At 42.6% G+C, this 17,094-nt stretch overlaps 1 protein-coding gene across 1 annotated transcript in view; it reads left to right on the top strand.

Annotated features, from left to right (window-relative positions):
* The window catches only part of SMARCC1 (SWI/SNF related, matrix associated, actin dependent regulator of chromatin subfamily c member 1), a 155,869-nt gene that overhangs the window by 83,015 nt on the left and 55,760 nt on the right, over nucleotides 1-17,094 (top strand). The window contains exons 20-22 of the mRNA XM_062200743.1: nucleotides 6,192-6,450; nucleotides 7,455-7,616; nucleotides 15,495-15,550. Of these exons, the coding sequence (XP_062056727.1) occupies nucleotides 6,192-6,450; nucleotides 7,455-7,616; nucleotides 15,495-15,550 (477 nt within the window). The remainder of the gene's footprint in view (nucleotides 1-6,191; nucleotides 6,451-7,454; nucleotides 7,617-15,494; nucleotides 15,551-17,094) is intronic.

The following is a 17,094-nucleotide window of genomic DNA, read 5'->3' as shown; positions in this document are numbered from 1 at the left end:
TCACTGCAAATATCAACGTAATAAAAAAACTAATACGTCAGTGTAATCAAGAACATTGACCTGTACTCTTCCTAAAAGAGTCTGGTGCTTATTGGGTCACCAAACCACACTTTAAAATTCTGTGAACCTGTTGACGTTTTTGTTTTGGTACTGCTTCAATTTGGTTTCTTTTTTCTTAAAAACATTTACTTATTTATTTATTTTTATTTGATAGGTAGAGATATAGATAGAGACAGAGAGAAAGGTCTTCCTTCCATTGGTTCACTCCCCTAATGGCCGCTACAGCTGGCGCTGCTCCAATCTGAAGCCAGGAGCCGGGTGCTTCCTCCTGGTCTCCCATGCGGGTGCAGGGACCCAAGCACTTGGGCCATCCTCCACTGCTTTCCCAGGACACAGCAGAGAGCTGGATCGGAAGAGGAGCAACTGGGACTAGCACCCAGTGCTCCAACCGGGACTAGAACCTGGGGTGCCGGCGCCGCAGGCAGAGGATTAGCTAAGTGAGCCACGGTGCATGCCTTATTTGCTTATTTAGAAGACTTGGAGAGGTTGAGGCAGAGAAAGAGATTTTATATCCACTGGTTCACTCCCTAGATGGCTGCAGTGGTTAGGACTGGGCCAGGAACAAGACAGGAGTTTCATCCTGGTCTCCATGTGGGTGCAGAGTCTTGAGGACTTAGGCCATTTTCTGCTTTTCCCAGGCCATTAACAGGGAGCTGCTAGGACATGAATCAGCACCATATAGAATGCTGGCTGTGGAGATGGTGGATTAAGTTCTTGTGCCACAACTCTAGCTCCCAGTTTCATTTCTTAAGTTGGTAAAATAGTTGTTGCTGTATTTTTTTTTTTTTACAAGATTTGGTGGTGCATTAAGTTATTGCCTTTACTTTTTTATATTCCTCTTCTACTTTTCAAATTCTCTCACCTCTTTATTTCTATTTGCCTTGTGAGCAAAATTCAAATTTATTTCTTCCTGTTGTTGGGTTCCTTCCCCATTTTAACTTACTATCTTCTGCCCATTCAGTATCAGTGATATGTAGAGAGCTTCTTTCTGATATACTCTGTATTGTTTCCAAACTGTTTTGTGCAGCCACGTCTGCCATGGTTGAATAAATCAAAAGAGTAGTGTTGTTTGTGTTTCTGAGGAAATATTCCATGCTTTTGTATTGCTGTTTTTCAAATTTGGAGTCTAGAGAGAAATTTAGTTGTATAGAAGTGATTGGAAACAGCAATTCTTTGTCTTGCTGTTTGGTGCTCAAAGTTTTATCTATTTAAGATGATGTACATGCAAAATGAGGTAAGAATGAGTGTGACGTACTGTTTACCCTAACATGTCCAAGATAACCTCAGCACCCTTGCACAGTAGTACCTGGTCTTTCCTGCAGGTGCAATCTTTGCATTGGTTATTTCTTTCAAACATACAATTGAGTCAGCAGGTGTTGTCTGCATTAACACAAAGAGAAATAAAAGGTTTTCACAAAGGATTGTTTACCATTACCATCTTCTATTTATATAGTCTATTTAGAGCAACTACTAGAACAGGAAAAATTTTCTGTCGATGTATAACCAGCTACGAATTTCTATTTTCCACTGTCAAATGGATCAATGCGGTTTAATGTTTGTAAAAGGTATCATAACATTTTCTTGGACATAAATACCATGTAGGCTGCTTTCCAAATACTTCTCATTGTTCTTGAGACTTTTTTCCCCCCCAATTGTTCTTCCTTTTTATTTGTTAGTAAAGATTACATTTATTTCAAAGGCAGAGTTAGAGGGAGATTTCCATCTACTGGTTTCCTTCTCAGATGGCAGCATCAGCAGGACTGGGTCAGGCTGAAGCCAGGTGCTTGGAGCTCCACCCAGGTCTCCAACGTGGGTTCAGAGGCCCAAGTGTTTGGGCTGCCTTCTGCTTTTTCAGCTGCATTAGCCAGGGAGTTGATGGGAAGAGGGGCAGCCAGGACTCAAGCTAGTATGCATGTGGGATGCCAGTGTTGTAGGTGGTTGCTTAATTAACCTGCTGCACCACAGTGCCAGACACAAGACCATCCATTTTTATTTATTTATTTTAAAAAATTTTGTTTTCATTTTACTTGACCCTCAAAAGGATTCTAGCCACTGACTCATTTTACAAATGCCCAAAACAAGTGGGGCTGCTCCAGTTGAATCCAGGATTCTAGAACTCAACCAGTGTCTTTCTCAGGAGTGGCCGGAACCCAAGTACTTGAGCCATCATTGACTACATCTTAGGGTGTTCATCTCCAGCAAGCTAGAATTAGGTAGGCTGGGATATGAATTTAGGGCTTGTCAATTTGGAATCGGGGGGGTCCCGAGCAGTTTCTTAAATGATACATGAAATGCCTGCCCTACTTTTATTTATTTATTCATTTTTAAAGATTTATTTTATTTATTTCAAAGGTTCAGTTACCAAGGGTGGGGTGGAGAGAGAGAGATCAGTCTGTTTTCCTTCTGCTAATTCACTCCCGAAATGGCTACAATGGCCCGGGCTGGGCCAGACTGAAGCCAGAAGCTTCTGGATCTTCCACGTGGGTGCTGGGACTCAAGCTCTTGGGCTATCTTCAACGGACTTCCCAGGCCCTTAGCAGAGAGCTAAATCGGACGTGCAGCAGCCAAGGCTCAAACCGGCACCCATATTGAATGCTGGCATCGCAGGTGGCAGCTTTATGCATTACACTACAACACCAGGTCTACCACTGTGTTTTTTGACAGGCAGAGTGGATAGTGAGAGAGAGAGACAGAGAGAAAGGTCTTCCTTTTTGCCATTGGTTCACCCTCCAGTGGCCACTGCGGCCGGTGCATCTCGCTGATCTGAAGCCAGGAACCAGGTGCTTCTCCTGGTCTTCCATGCGGGTGCAGGGCCCAAGGACTTGGGCCATCCTCCACTGCTTCCCGGGCCATAGCAGAGAGCTGGCCTGAAAGAGGGGCAACCGGGATAGAATCCGGCGCCCCAACCAGGACTAGAACCTGGTGTGCCGGCGCCGCAAGGTGGAGGATTAGCCTGTTAAGCCATGGTGCCGGCCAACCACTGTTTTTTAATAATATACTGTTTGAGGGGCTGGCGCTATGGCGCAGTGGGTTAACGCCCTTGGCTGAAGCAGCACCATCACATATGTGCGCTGGTTCGAGACGTGGCTGCAGCACTTCCAATCCAGCTCTCTGCTACTGCCTGGGAAGGTAGTAGAAGATGGTCCAAGTGCTTGGGCCCCTGCGCCCACATGGGAGACCAAGAAGCAGCTCCTGGCTCCTGGCTTCAGTTTAGCGCAGCTCTGACCTTTGCAGCCATCTGGGGAGACCTTTCTCCCTGTATCCCCCTCTCACTCTCTGTTACTCTACCTCTCAAATAAATAAATAAAGTCTTCTAAAAAATATTGTTTGATGAGATCTTTTAATGTACAGTTCTTGTGTGGATTCTGCAAGTTAATAACTTTAATAACGTTTACTTCATTTTCTTATTACAAATATTGTAGGCATAGTTTCAATTTGTCAGATAACTAAGAATGAAAGAATGCAGTTTGAAATGATCTGTTCTAGAAATGAAGGATTAATGTAAGATTCTATATTAACTTTTTATTGCTATTTTTAAAGATTACTTATTTGAAAGGCAGAGAAAGAGGTCTTCCATTTGCTGATTCACTCTCCTCATAGCATGTAGCCTGTGAACTAGGAGTTACTATGCCATTTGAGACACTCAAGGCCCATATTGAAGTCCTTGGCTGTGATACCTGGCAACTTATTCTAGCCTAGCCAGTGCTGACCCTAAGAGGTAACGTTGATGGCCAAAGTCATTGGGTTCCTGCTACCCACATTAGGAAACCTGGATTGTGTTCTGGCTTCTGTTGTGTTGTTTTCTGGAGGAACCAGCCAGTTTGAGCCCTGGCTATTCCTCTTCCTGCTGCTGTACTTGGGAAGGCAATGGAGGATCACACAGTACTTGGGTCTCTGCCACCCCTTTGGGAGACCTGGATGGAGTTCTGGACTCCTAACTTTGGCCTGGACCAATCTCAGTTGTTATTACCATTTAGGGAGTCAGCTAAGGGGTGGAAGATCCCACTCTTTATGTTCTTATTTCCCCCCACCTTCCACCTATGGAATGAATGAATAAATCTTTTTTTTTTTTTTTTTTAAGATTTATTTTTTATTTGAGAGGCATCCTCTGGTTCACTCCCCAGATGGCTGCAATGGCTGGAGCTGGGCCAATCCAAAGCCAGAAGTCAGGAGATTTTTCCAGGTCTCCGATGCAGCTGCAGGGGCCCAAGGACTTGAGCCATGTTCTAGTGCTTTCTCAGGCCATAACAGAGAGCTGGATCTGAAGTGAAACAGCCAGGACTCCAACTGGCACCCATTTGGGATGCCAGCACTGCAAGTGGTGACTTTACGTGATAAGCCGTAACACCGGCCCTGAATAAATTTCTAAAATGCTGAACAATGAGGAGTTTTTAAATGTCTTACCTGAAAATGCCTCATTAGTCTCAGATACAATGAAAGGCTAAGTCAGTCCTGAAGCATTTTCAAATTGCATTGATTATGTCAGGGAGCCCTAATGGAGGAAATACTGGTGCTGACTCCATTTCACAGTATTTAGGAAATTTTTTTTTAGAAAGAGGCTATCACTGTTCCTTTCATAGCTAGTCCTGATTACAGTGTTTTTCATGGTCGTTGGTAATTGCCCCTGAGCTCGAGACAGCTAAGACTTGAGTGCACACTTGCTGGTTTTCCATTGTTAATTTGGGTTTTATCCCATATTCTTTGCTGTCTTGGGCCATGTACTTTTTTACCCTTAGACAATTAGGGGGGTATAAAATACTATTCTTTGAAATAAAATCCATGTTATTTACATTTGTGCATTATGAAAATGACCTTTTTTTTCATGTTGGCTGAATTACAGAGATGATAGCTCTAGACAGTGCACAGTAAGTAGCAACAAAGGTTTTCTTGTTGTGCACATGCACTTGACATACTTTTCCTTGAACAGCAACACTGGAAATCATCCTATGTAATTTTTATTTATGTTTTAATTGTGTGTGAAGTGATAAGGTTTTATTGGGGATAGGGCATCCAGCAGAGTGGAAGAAGGGATAGGGAGAAAATGAGCGAGGTTACATGGTTGAATGAAGAGAATACACCTGGGCAGGCCAGGCCAGCGGCTCAACAGAGAGCAGAGGGCTGAGCATGCGAGACTCCCAGTTTTTAAGGGAGTCTGTTTACGCACCTCCCCCTCTCCTCCAGGACAAAGGTTGGGGAGTCCTAGCATAAGGGTTTGTTGGGTAAAAGCTAGCCAATTTCTCCCCAGGTTTGCTGGTGCCAAGCAGAGTAGAGAGGCTTCTCTTAAGGCATCTGTGAAGGTTTTATTGCCCCATGTTAGCAGGTTAGGTAACCCATTTGGTCTGAGGAGAAAGAATTCTCCTGGAAGCTTTCCTCAGGGGAAGGCCTGGGAACTCCTGGAAGGTTATCAGGGCTGGGGCCAGCACTGTGGCATAGTAGGTAAAGCTGCTGCCTGCAGTGCTGGCATCCCACATGGGTGCCAGTTCAAGTCCCAGCTGCTCCACTTCTGATCCAGCTCTCTGCCATGACCTGGGAAAGCAGTAGAAAATCTTCCCTTTGCCGGTTCACGTCCTTATGGCCCCAACAGCCAGGACTGAGCCAGGCCTACACCAGAAGCCAGGAATCCCTTCCAGGTTCCCGCATACTTGGGCCATCCTATGCTTTCCTAAGCACGTTAGCAGATAGTTGGATTGAAAGCATAGCAGCTGGAAGTCAAACTAGCACTCTGATGAGAAATGCTGGCATCTCAGATGGTGGCTTAACCTGCTACAGTATAACACAGGCCCCATCATATTGATTTTAAACAGTGTATTATATTTATTCCTAAGTATTTCATTTTCATGGATATTTTAAACATTTAAAATATTCCACTTCTATATAGAGATATAGTTGTTTTCCTGTTGATCTTTCATCATTTAAGTATCTCAGATGTTCTATTAAATTTTCTGTAGCTCTCATAGAATTTTCTTTATAATTATTTCTTTTTTAGTAAAAGACGTTTTGCATTATTAAGAGAAAGAAAAAACTAAATCACAGTCATAGGCTTTTGATGTTGTTACATATTACTACTTGTTCCCTGATACTAAAGCTCCTGTTTGTTGGTTTGGTTTTTTTTTTCCCCCCCTCTATTTTAGGCTCTGGAGATGTATAAAGATGACTGGAACAAAGTGTCAGAACATGTTGGAAGTCGCACTCAAGATGAGTGCATTCTTCACTTTTTGAGGCTTCCCATTGAAGACCCATATCTTGAAAATTCAGATGCTTCTCTTGGTCCTCTGGCCTATCAGCCTGTTCCCTTCAGTCAGTCAGGAAATCCAGTCATGAGTACTGTTGCTTTTTTGGCATCTGTGGTGGACCCTCGTGTGGCATCTGCTGCAGCAAAAGCAGCTTTGGGTATGGACTTCCTAAGCCATTTCTCTTGTAGATAGAAGCTCACTTTATCTTAAATTTAAATGTTTTTATCTTTGCACTCAGATTTCGCTTATATAAACATCAAAAAAATCAGACTGGACCCAATAAAAATAACATGTGTTTTATAAAAGACATAATAAGGGAAAGAATCTAAATACTGTAATTTTTAAATTAAGGACTTTAAGAATTGGAGGGATATAAAGTTATTTTGTATGGTATATTTCGTGACTCATTTTAAATTTGATATAACCAACAAAGAAAGTCATTTAATATAGAGCCTTTTTTTTTTTTTTTTTTTTTTTTTTTTGACAGGCAGAGTGGACAGTGAGAAAGAAAGAGAAAGGTCTTCCTTTTGCCATTTGTTCACCCTCCAATGGCTACTGCGGCCAGCACACCGCGCTGATCCGAAGCCAGGAGCCAGGAGCCAGGTGCTTCTCCTGGTCTCCCATGCGGGTGCAGAGCCCAAGAACTTGAGCCATCCTCCACTGCACTCCCGGGCCACAGCAGAGAGCTGGCCTGGAAGAGGGGCAACCGGGACTAGAACCCGGTGTGCCGGTGCCACAGCTGGAGGATTAGCCTATTGAGCTGCGGCACCCACCATATAGAGCCTTCTTGTACCATACATCTCTTCCTGGTTTTATGGTTCTTTAGTCCTTGCTGTTTCTTTATCATTCTATAGACAGCCAAGATTTCGGTGAAATTTGAACTATAATTTTGGTTATTGTTGGTAGAAATTCAGATGCCTCTTTTGCTCATGTAGGAAGATACTATGACATTTAGGGAAAAAACCTAGAATCATAGAATTTCTTTACTATTAATCTTTATTTTGTCTGGCCTTCTTTTTTTGCTAGTAAAGCTAATGAGAACCCAAGGTGGTCACTATCTATCCTAGGTGATAATATTTTGTCCTGTTTCCTGTTGCTCTTACCTTGAAGTAGATATTTGTTCAAAATGAGATTATTATTGTATTTTTATTCTTGTATCAGAGGAGTTTTCTCGGGTCCGGGAGGAGGTACCACTGGAATTGGTTGAAGCTCATGTCAAAAAAGTACAAGAAGCAGCACGAGTCTCTGGGAAGGTGGATCCCACCTATGGCTTGGAGAGCAGCTGTATTGCAGGCACGGGGCCCGATGAGCCAGAGAAGCTTGGTGAGTCACCACTGTACCCAGGGACAGGGTAATGTGTTTGCATTCCCTTTTCAGCTTACTTGGGCTTGCTCACACGTGAGTAAGCTGATGAATATCTTATCTGTTAAGTTCAGTATAAGAGTTTTTCCCTTCATTTCCTTTGTTGTGGCCAGAACTCAAAAATTACTTCATGTCTGATGGCTAGTTTTAGATGCTGATTTTTAGCACATGGAGATAAGAGTATCAGAGGGACTATTTTGGTTTATCTTAATTTATATGTTGTTGAATGGGTTGAAATTCATTACTTTCGTTTGTTTTTTAACTGAGGTAAAACTCTTAGGATATAAATTCCTGATTTTAACCATCTAAAGGTATATAATCCAGTAATCTCTAGTATATTCACATTCTGTATATCCAGCACTTTTGCCTGAATCCATACATTTTCATCACCTCAAAAGGAAATCCCCAAACCATTAAGCATTCACTCCCCTTGTTCTTCTCAGCCCTGGTAACCACTGATCTGTTGCTATATCTATGGACTTGCCTGTCCTAAACATTTCATATGTGACATTTTTAAAAACCCCTAGTGAACCTCTTAATTTGAAATGATCTCTGTTTATAGTTTTTTTAAATCTCCATTGATATCTTTTGACCATCTTTTCATGGTTATTGATCCTTTGTATCTCTTGTTTTGAAAATGTCTGTTCAGATCCTTATCCATTTTTTAAAAGTAGATATTATTCTCTAGAGCAGTTTAAGGTCCGTACAAAAAATGAATTGTTAGAAAGAACAGGACTACCATATTCTCCCTGGCCACCACGCAGTTTTTCTCTCTCGGTATTTTGCAAAAAACTGGTGCCTTGGTTACGGTCAGTGAAATTCTGCAGACATTATCACACAAAGTCTATTGTTTATTTTAGGGTTCACTCTTTACTTCTGTTACATGGGTTTAATCCCATAATGAGCACATTAGCAGGAGGGGAGCGAGGACTCAAATATAGGCATTATAATTTCATATGTAGGTATCCCAAGCGTGTCTTTTTTTTTTTTTTTTTTTTTTTTTGGACAGGCAGAGTGGACAGTAGAGGGAGACAGAGAGAAAGGTCTTCCTTTTTGCCTGTTTATGCCAATGTCTTTGAGGCCCAGACCTACCTATCTCTTCTCATGGGGTACCATCATAAGGGAAGTGTGAAACTGCTTGGGAAGGCACCCTGTTGACTTCCATTACCTAGCTGGCCTGGGAAGAAACCTGGCCAGGTACAGGCAGATGGCTTCTCTAACAGGAAATTTACTGTTCTGCCTGCAATGTTACTGACCCTACTTGGCCATCCCCTCAGTAGCCGTGGTTACTCTGGAAGCTGGGCCGAGTCAAGGACTCTTCAGCCAACGAGATCTGTGGCTCTGACCTAGGCATCCTTTGACTCCAAGGCAGTTCCATTTCCGGGTGATCCGACTCTTGGTTGGCAGAGCTGCCAGGGCTCTTCATAAGCTGACTTCTGCTGAAGCCCTTGCTTTCCACATTGAAAGCCACTCAGTGTACTGGCCTGTTGGGTCTCTATGACGGCAGATCACTGTGCAGAGCCGCCTTTAATAAGTCTGCCACCTATCTTTACATTGCTTCTGATCACAGCACCATTTTTTGAAGAGACTGTCCATACTCCAGGGATTGATTTTACATCTTTTGTCAAAATGAGTTGCTTATAGCTGTGTGTATTAATTTCTGAGATTTTTATTCTGTTTCATTGGTCTACATGTCAATTTTTGTGCCAGTACCAGGCTGTTTTGATTTTATCTGCTCTGTAGAATGTCCTGAAGTCTGATACTATGATGCCTCTGGCTTTGTTTTTGTTGTTATAGATTGCTTTAGCTATTTGGGGTCTCTTAGGTTTGCCTAGGAATTTTGGCATTGTTTGTTTCTAGACCTTAGAGGAATGTGCTTGATGTTTTAGTTGGAATAGCATTGAATTTGTTGTTGTGTTTTTTTGGTGGTTTTTTGTTTTGTTTTGTTTTGTTTTGTTTTTTGAGTGGCATTGAATTTGTAACTTGCTTTGGGTAGTGTGGACGTTTTGATTATATTAATTCTTCCAACCCAAGAACATGGATGATTTTCCATTTTTTCTGTGTGTGTGTGTCTTCTATTTCATAGTGTTTCATAATTTTCATTGTAGAGATCCTTAGTTAAACTTATTTTACGATATTTAAATTTTTTTGTAGCTGTTGTGAATGGTACTGATCTTTGAAGTTCATTTTCAGCCATGATAATGGTTTTGTATACAAAGGCTATATACTTTAGTGTATATTGATTTTAAAAATTAAAAATGTTTAATACTTTGGACAAGTCATGCTTGGAGAGGATGTATCATTTTTCTGTATACATTGTTGGATTTTATTCGTTCATATTGTTATGAAAGATAGTGATCTGTAATTTTTTTTACCTTTTTTTTTTTTTGAAAAGTTTATAAGAGACAGAGAGAGAAATAGAGGTTCTCCATCCACTGGTTCCCTCCTCAGTTGGCTTTAATGGCTAGGGCTGTACCAAGCCAGAGCGAGAAGTTTCATCCCGGTCTCCCACATGGCTGCAGGGGCATCTTCCACTGTTAGTGCCCAAATGCCTTGCTGGCACTGCAAGTGGTGGCTTTACCTGCTACACCATAGCACCGGCCCATGTAATTTTCTTTTAATGCTCTCCCTGATTTTGGAATTTGGACAGTGCTGGCTAATTAGAATGAGTTAGATTAATTGACCATAGATGTCAGGGTTTATTTTTAGATGGTTAATTTTATTCCATTGACCTTATTAAGTCTTTTAATTCACAAACATAACATGTCATTCCATTTATTTAAATTTTTTTGTTTAATTTCTTTAAGCAATATTTTGAAGTTTTAGTCTTGCCTTTCCATGGTTAAATTTACTCCAGTGTGCTTTATTGTTTTTGGACACTTTTGTAAATATAATCATTTTTTCTGATCTTGGGTGGAAATCTTTTTAATATTCCTTTATTAAGTACGATAGCTGTGATTTTTTTTTTTTTTTTTTTTTTTTTTTTTTAGATTTCCTTTATCAAATTTAGGAAGGTCTCATTTCTAGCTTGCTGATTGATTTTATCATGTTTTAATGCATACTTTTTTTTTTTTTAATTTTTTTTTTATTTTGACAGGCAGAGTGGATAGTGAGAGAGAGAGAGACAAAAAGTTTTCCTTTTTGCCCGTTGGTTCACCCTCCAATGGCCGCTGCGGCCGGCGCATCGCGCTGATCCGAAGCCAGGAGCCAAGTGCTTCTCCTGGTCTCCCATGCGGGTGCAGGGCCCAAGCACTTGGGCCATCCTCCACTGCCTTCCCGGGCCATAGCAGAGAGCTGGCCTGGAAGAGGGGCAACCGAGACAGAATTCGGTGCCCTGACCGGGATTAGAACCCGGTGTGCCGGCGCCGCAAGGCGGAGGATTAGCCTGTTAAGCCATGGCACCAGCCAAATGCATGCATTTTTTTTTTTTTCAACTGATGTGGTCATTTGGTATTTTTATTTTATTCTATAATTGGTTCATACATATTGAATGGCCCTTTAATTTCTTGAGAAATTCCCACTTGATCAGTATGAGAAATCCATTTAACATTTATTTGCTACTGTTTTCTTCAAGATTTTTTGTCTGTTCATTTTTGTGATAGCTATCTGGATTGGTATCAGGGTAACACTGACCTCAAATAAGTGAGTTAGAAATTGTCCCCCTCAACTTTATTATTATTATTATTATTATTATTATTTTTGACAAGCAGAGTTAGACAGTAAGAGACAGACACACAGAAAGGTCTTCCTTTTCATTTGGTTCACCCCATAAATGGCCGCTATGGCCGGTGTGCTGTGCCGATCCGAAGCCAGGAGCCAGGTGCTTCCTCCTGGTCTCCCATGCGTGTGCAGGGCCCAAGCACTTGGGCCATCCTTCACTGCTTTCCCGGGCCATAGCAGAGAGCTGGACTGGAAGAGGAGCAACCGGGACAGAATCCGGTGCCTCAACCAGGACTAGAACCCAGGGTGTCGGCTAGAGCTGCACTGATCAGGAGCCAGGAGCTTCTCCCGGGTCTCCCATGTGGGTGCAGGGGCCAGTCGGAGCACTGGGTTTGTCCCGGTTGCCCCTCTTCCAAGGCAGCTCTCTGCTATGGCCTGGGAAGGCAGTGGAGGATGGCCCAAGTGCTTGGGCCCTGCACCCGCATGGGAGACCAGGAGGAAGCACCTGGCTCCTGGCTTCGGATCAGCGCTGTGCACCAGTCACAGCACGCCGGCTGTGGCGGCCATTGGAGGAGGGTGAACCAACGGCAAATAGGAAGACCTTTCTCTCTCTCTCTCTCTCTTACTATTCACTCTGCCTGTCACAAAAAAAAAAAAAAAGAAAAGAAAAGAAAAAGAAAAAGATTGATTATATCCGGAGGACCAAGCCTTTGATTTAAAAATTAATTTGGGGGCTGGCACAGTGGCGCAGTGGGTTAAAGCCCTGACCTGAAGTGCCAGCATCCCGTATGGGTGCTGGTTCGAGACCTGGCTGCTCCACTTCTCATCCATCTCTGCTATGGCCTAGGAAAGCAGTAGAAGATGGCCCAAGTCCTTGGGCCCCTGCACCCATGTGGGAGACCCAGAAAAATTTCCTGGCTCCTGGCTTTGGATCAGCACAGTTCCTGCCATTGCGGCCATATGGGGAGTGAAGCAGTGGATGGAAGAGCTCTCTCTATGTCTCTACTTCTATCTGTAACTCTGTCTTGCAAGTAAATGAAAATCTTTTAAAAAATTAATTTGAAGATCTTTGCATTAATTCTTATTTTGAGCACTCACTTATTTTTCTTTTTCTTAGATGAAGGCTTAAATTAGCAGGCCATGCCACAGCTCTGATGCTGTTCATCAGTTATATACTGCAAAATGTGCCAAGCTGAGGCAAAGGAAACCTGGGCCTGCTGAATGCCTGGATCTTACTTTGCTCAACCTTGTGTGTGTGTGTGTGTGTGTGTATGGTTTTGTATAGTTTTTTAGTTTTCTGTGGTCATGGAATTGAAAAGAGTTGGCAAAGCCTTCTTATTTGATTCAATGAAGTTTCTGTATTTTGCAAAGTGAGATACTTTTATATGTATATCTTTTAAAAAGATTTTTCATAGATAATACTGAGCATTATGGGCTTAGAAATAGTTTACAAATTTAACTATTTCTTATTTAGTAGGGTTTGAAACAAAGAAGAAAGAAATTAGGTATAAGCCTTAGTCCTTGTCAGGGTGGAATCTCCTTTCTGCATTGTCAGAGCTTGGATTAGCAGAGTGCAGGAAGTGTTTGAGAGTATGAGGGCTGATCTTTGAATGGCCTGAGCAGAATAATTGATTCACCACATTTGATTTAGCTTATCATTTAACTCCCCTCAAATGTTATACGTACTCACTACTTGCAGCTGCTGAATTTGGATCTTTTTATAATTTAATAAGAGCTATATACTGCCTTATAATTTGAATATTTCTGAATGAGTTGTGAACAATGTGATTTATATTGGTCTGTGACTAATGGAGTAAATTTGGAAACAGCAAATGTTTTTAGTTTGGGAATTGGCTCAGCAGAATTGAAGTGCGAAGTCAAGTGTTAACCTTTTTTTTCCCTACATTTATTTATTCATTTGAAAGAGTTACACAGAGAAAGAAGAAGAGGCAGAGAGAGAGAGAGAGGTCTTCCATCCACTGGTTTACTCCGCAGTTGGCTGCAGTGGCTGGAGCTGTGCTGATCTAGAATTTAAAAATGTCTTGCAGAGAATGTTGGTTGTTTCCTCTAATAGCCAGGGTTTGTTCCTGGCTGGAGAGTACACTGACCACCACTGTGAGCAGCTCTGCAGGAATCCCAGGCTGTTTCTTTGTCCCATCAAATTATCCGATGCTTTTGCTCCTTGTCCCAGTTCTTCTATACTCTCGTCACTCTTTACATACTAAGCTTAGAAGCCTTTTTGCCTTAGGTGAGATGAGATTCATGACATCTTCAAATATGAGGTACCTTGGCACTTGGCATCAGCTCAGATTCTGTAGTGAAGGAAATTGTCCTATCCTCAAGAACTCGAGGAAGGAATCTTTCTTGTCGAGTAACTTTTAATGTAGTTTTTTTTGTTTGTTTGTTTGTTTTTTAAGATTTATTTATGTATTTGAAGGAGAGAATGAGTGAGTGGTGTCTTCCATCTGCTGGTTCACTCCTCAAATGACTGCACCAGGTGGGACTGGTTCAGAATGAAACCAGGAGCCTGGATTCTTCTGGGTCTCCCACATGGGTGGCAGAGTCTATGCACTTGGGCCATCTTCTGCTGCCTTTCTTGGTACCTTAGCAGGGAGTTGTATCAAAATCAGAGCAGCCAGGACTCCAACCTCTGTGACAATAGAGAATGCTGGCATTGCAGGTGGTAGCTTAGCTGGCTTCACCATAGCACTAACTGCTTTTTCATTTATTTTTGAGGGTTTTTTTTTTAAGATTTTTATTTATTAATTTGACAGAGTTACAGACAGTGAGAAAGAGACACAGAGAGAAAGGTCTTCCTTCCGTTGGTTCACTCTCAATGGCCGCAATGGCTGGAGCTACAGTGATCCGAAGCCAGAAGCCAGGTGCTTCTTCCTGGTCTCCCACGCCAATGCAGGGGCCCAAGCACTTGGGCCATCCTCCACTCCATCCCAGGCCACAGCAGAGAGCTGGATCGGAAGAGGAGCAACCAGGACTAGAACCAGCGCTACAGGCAGAGGATTTACTTATTGCGCCACGGCGCTGGCCACTATTTTTGAGTTTTTATTTGTTTTCACTTTATTTGCAAGGCAGAGGCAGATCTTCCATCCACTGGTTCACTCCCTAAATATCCTCTACAGCCAGTGCTGGACCAGGCTGAAACCAGGAACCTGGAGCTGCTTCTGGTTCTTCTGTGTGAATGCAACGGCCCAAACACTGTGACCATCTTCCACTGCTTTCCCAGACACATTAACAGGGGAGCTATATTAGACTCAAACCAGCACCCATATGGGATGCCAGAAATATAGATTGTAGCTTGACCATCCATGCCACAATGCTGGCCCCCTGGATATATATTTTCAGTTGTACCAGTATTACATTAAGTCTCTCCAGAGAAACAGCCAACCCTATGTACGTGTTTTACAATTAATTTTTTCTTGGAGTTAAGGAAACAGAGAAATCTTGTTAAGTGTTACATAAAGATGAATTTATCTGCTATTTTTACTTAAAATGTCTTGAACTTTTAGTTTTTATGCATCTAGAAAAGTGAAAACCCTGAATAGTCTTTTCTATAATTAAGCCATATCAGCAGCTTCCACATGAAGAATCAGAATATTAAGGGTGCGTATTGGTTGTACCTGTTAAGATGCCACTTTATGGGCACAGGGTTATGGTGTTGCATGTGTAGCCACCACCTGCATCTCCAACATCTCATATGGCTGCAACAGCCAGGGCTGAGCCAGGCCAAAGCCAGGAGCATGAAATTCCATCCAGGTTTCCTATATGGGTGGCAGAGGCCTAAGAACTTTCCCGGATGCATTTGCAGGGAGCTTGATTGGAAGTGGAGAAGCTAGGACTCAGACTGGTGCTCATATGGGATGCTGCACTGCAGGCAGCCACTTAACCTGCTGCACCACAGTACCAGCTCCCTATTATTCCTGTCCTCCATTTAACCCCTGGCCTGATTACTAACACCATACATTACTTTCACTTGCTCTCAAACTGTATTATAAGCTATAATATAATATAATATAATATAATATAATATAAGTCAGTCCTGTGGCTGTTAGATTCATGCATATAACTACATATGGTTGCATTTCATACACACTGATAGCTGTGTCACAATAGCTTTTAGTTTTTTCCATATTGAATTACACATTCTTGTTCTTTTACTTGTAGAAGGAGCTGAAGAGGAGAAAGTAGAAACAGATGTGGACAGTCAGCAGCCTGAGAAGGTAAGTCTGAATTGTCTTCCAACCAAAAAGGCAGAGATAGCTACATCACAGCACAGTGATTTGGCTTTTTGAATCTCATCAGGGACTATAAATAGTCATGAGCTTTGTTGGTATAAGCACAGTTCTCACAAGGGGCAATACAGGACATTTTTATTTTATTTATTTATTTTTATTTTATTTATATATTATTATATTATTTATTCTGTGTAGATTCTCCACCTCCTATCTTTTGTGTGTGTTTCAGGCACACACAGTTGGGACTCTGGATGTGAAAGTTGTAGTTGTGGTTTTTTTTATTTGACAGGTAGAGTTACAGACAGTGAGAAAGAGACACAGAGAGAAAGGTCTTCCTTCTGTTGGTTCACTCTCCAAATGGCCGCAACGGCTGGAGCTACGCTAATCTGAAGCCAGGAGCCAGGTGCTTCTTCCTGGTCTCACGCTGATGCAGGGGCCCAAGCACTTGGGCCATCCTCCACTGCCATCCGAGGCCACAGCAGAGAGCTGGATCGGAAGAGGAGCAACCGGGACTAGAACCTGGCAACCATATGGAATGCCGGCGCCGGAGACAGAGGATTAACCTGCTGTGCCGTGGCGTCGGCCCTTGTAGTTCTTGTAATAATTAATTATAGGATCTGTTTGGTATACTTGTTCTAGAAGAAAATTACTGACTATGAAATAGTTTTCTAGTACAGTTAACTGCCAGCAAGTGAATATTTCGAGAAGAATTAATGAGAAGCTGACATTTGAAGTAGCTTTTTTTTTTTTTAATTTTTAAAATTTTTTATTTATTTATTTTTTTGACAGGCAGAGTGGACAGTGAGAGAGAGAGACAGAGAGAAAGGTCTTCCTTTTGCCGTTGGTTCACCCTCCAATGGCCACCGTGGCCGGCGTGCTGCAGCCAGCACACCGCGCTGATCCGATGGCAGGAGCCAGGTGCTTCTCCTGGTCTCCCATGGGGTGCAGGGCCCAAGCACTTGGGCCATCCTCCACTGCGCTCCCTGGCCACAGCAGAGAGCTGGACTGGAAGAGGGGCAACCGGGACAGAATCCGGCACCCCGACCAGGACTAGAACCTGGTGTGTCGATGCTGCTAGTCGGAGGATTAGCCTATTGAGCCGCGGCGCCAGCCGAAGTAGCTTAAAAGCAAGTGGAACTACAAGAATTTGAAAGTGGAGGATAGGTTATCGAAGATTCCAGCTAAAGGGGGAAGGGGCAGTAAGTGCAATATGTAGATGGTATCAAAGTTTGTTAGTGACACAATCCTGTTTCATAAGAGACTGTGCTGGGGCCCGTGCTGTGGCACAGTGGTTTAAAGCCCCAGCTTGAAGTGCCAGCATCCCATATGGGCACTGGTTCAAGTCCTGGCTGTTCAATTTCCCATCCAGCTCTCTGCTAAGGCCTGGGAAAGTATTAGAAGATGGCCCAAGTCCTTGAGCCCCTACGCCCATGTGGGAGACCTGAAAGAAGCTCCTGGCTTTGGATCGGGGCAGCTCGGGCCATTGTGGGCATTTGGGGAGTGAAACAGCATATGGAAGACCTCTTTTT

The sequence above is a fragment of the Lepus europaeus genome, chromosome 9 (assembly GCF_033115175.1).
Source record: "Lepus europaeus isolate LE1 chromosome 9, mLepTim1.pri, whole genome shotgun sequence".
Taxonomy (NCBI): Eukaryota; Metazoa; Chordata; class Mammalia; order Lagomorpha; family Leporidae; genus Lepus; species Lepus europaeus.
This window is presented reverse-complemented; position numbering and strand designations above follow the sequence as displayed.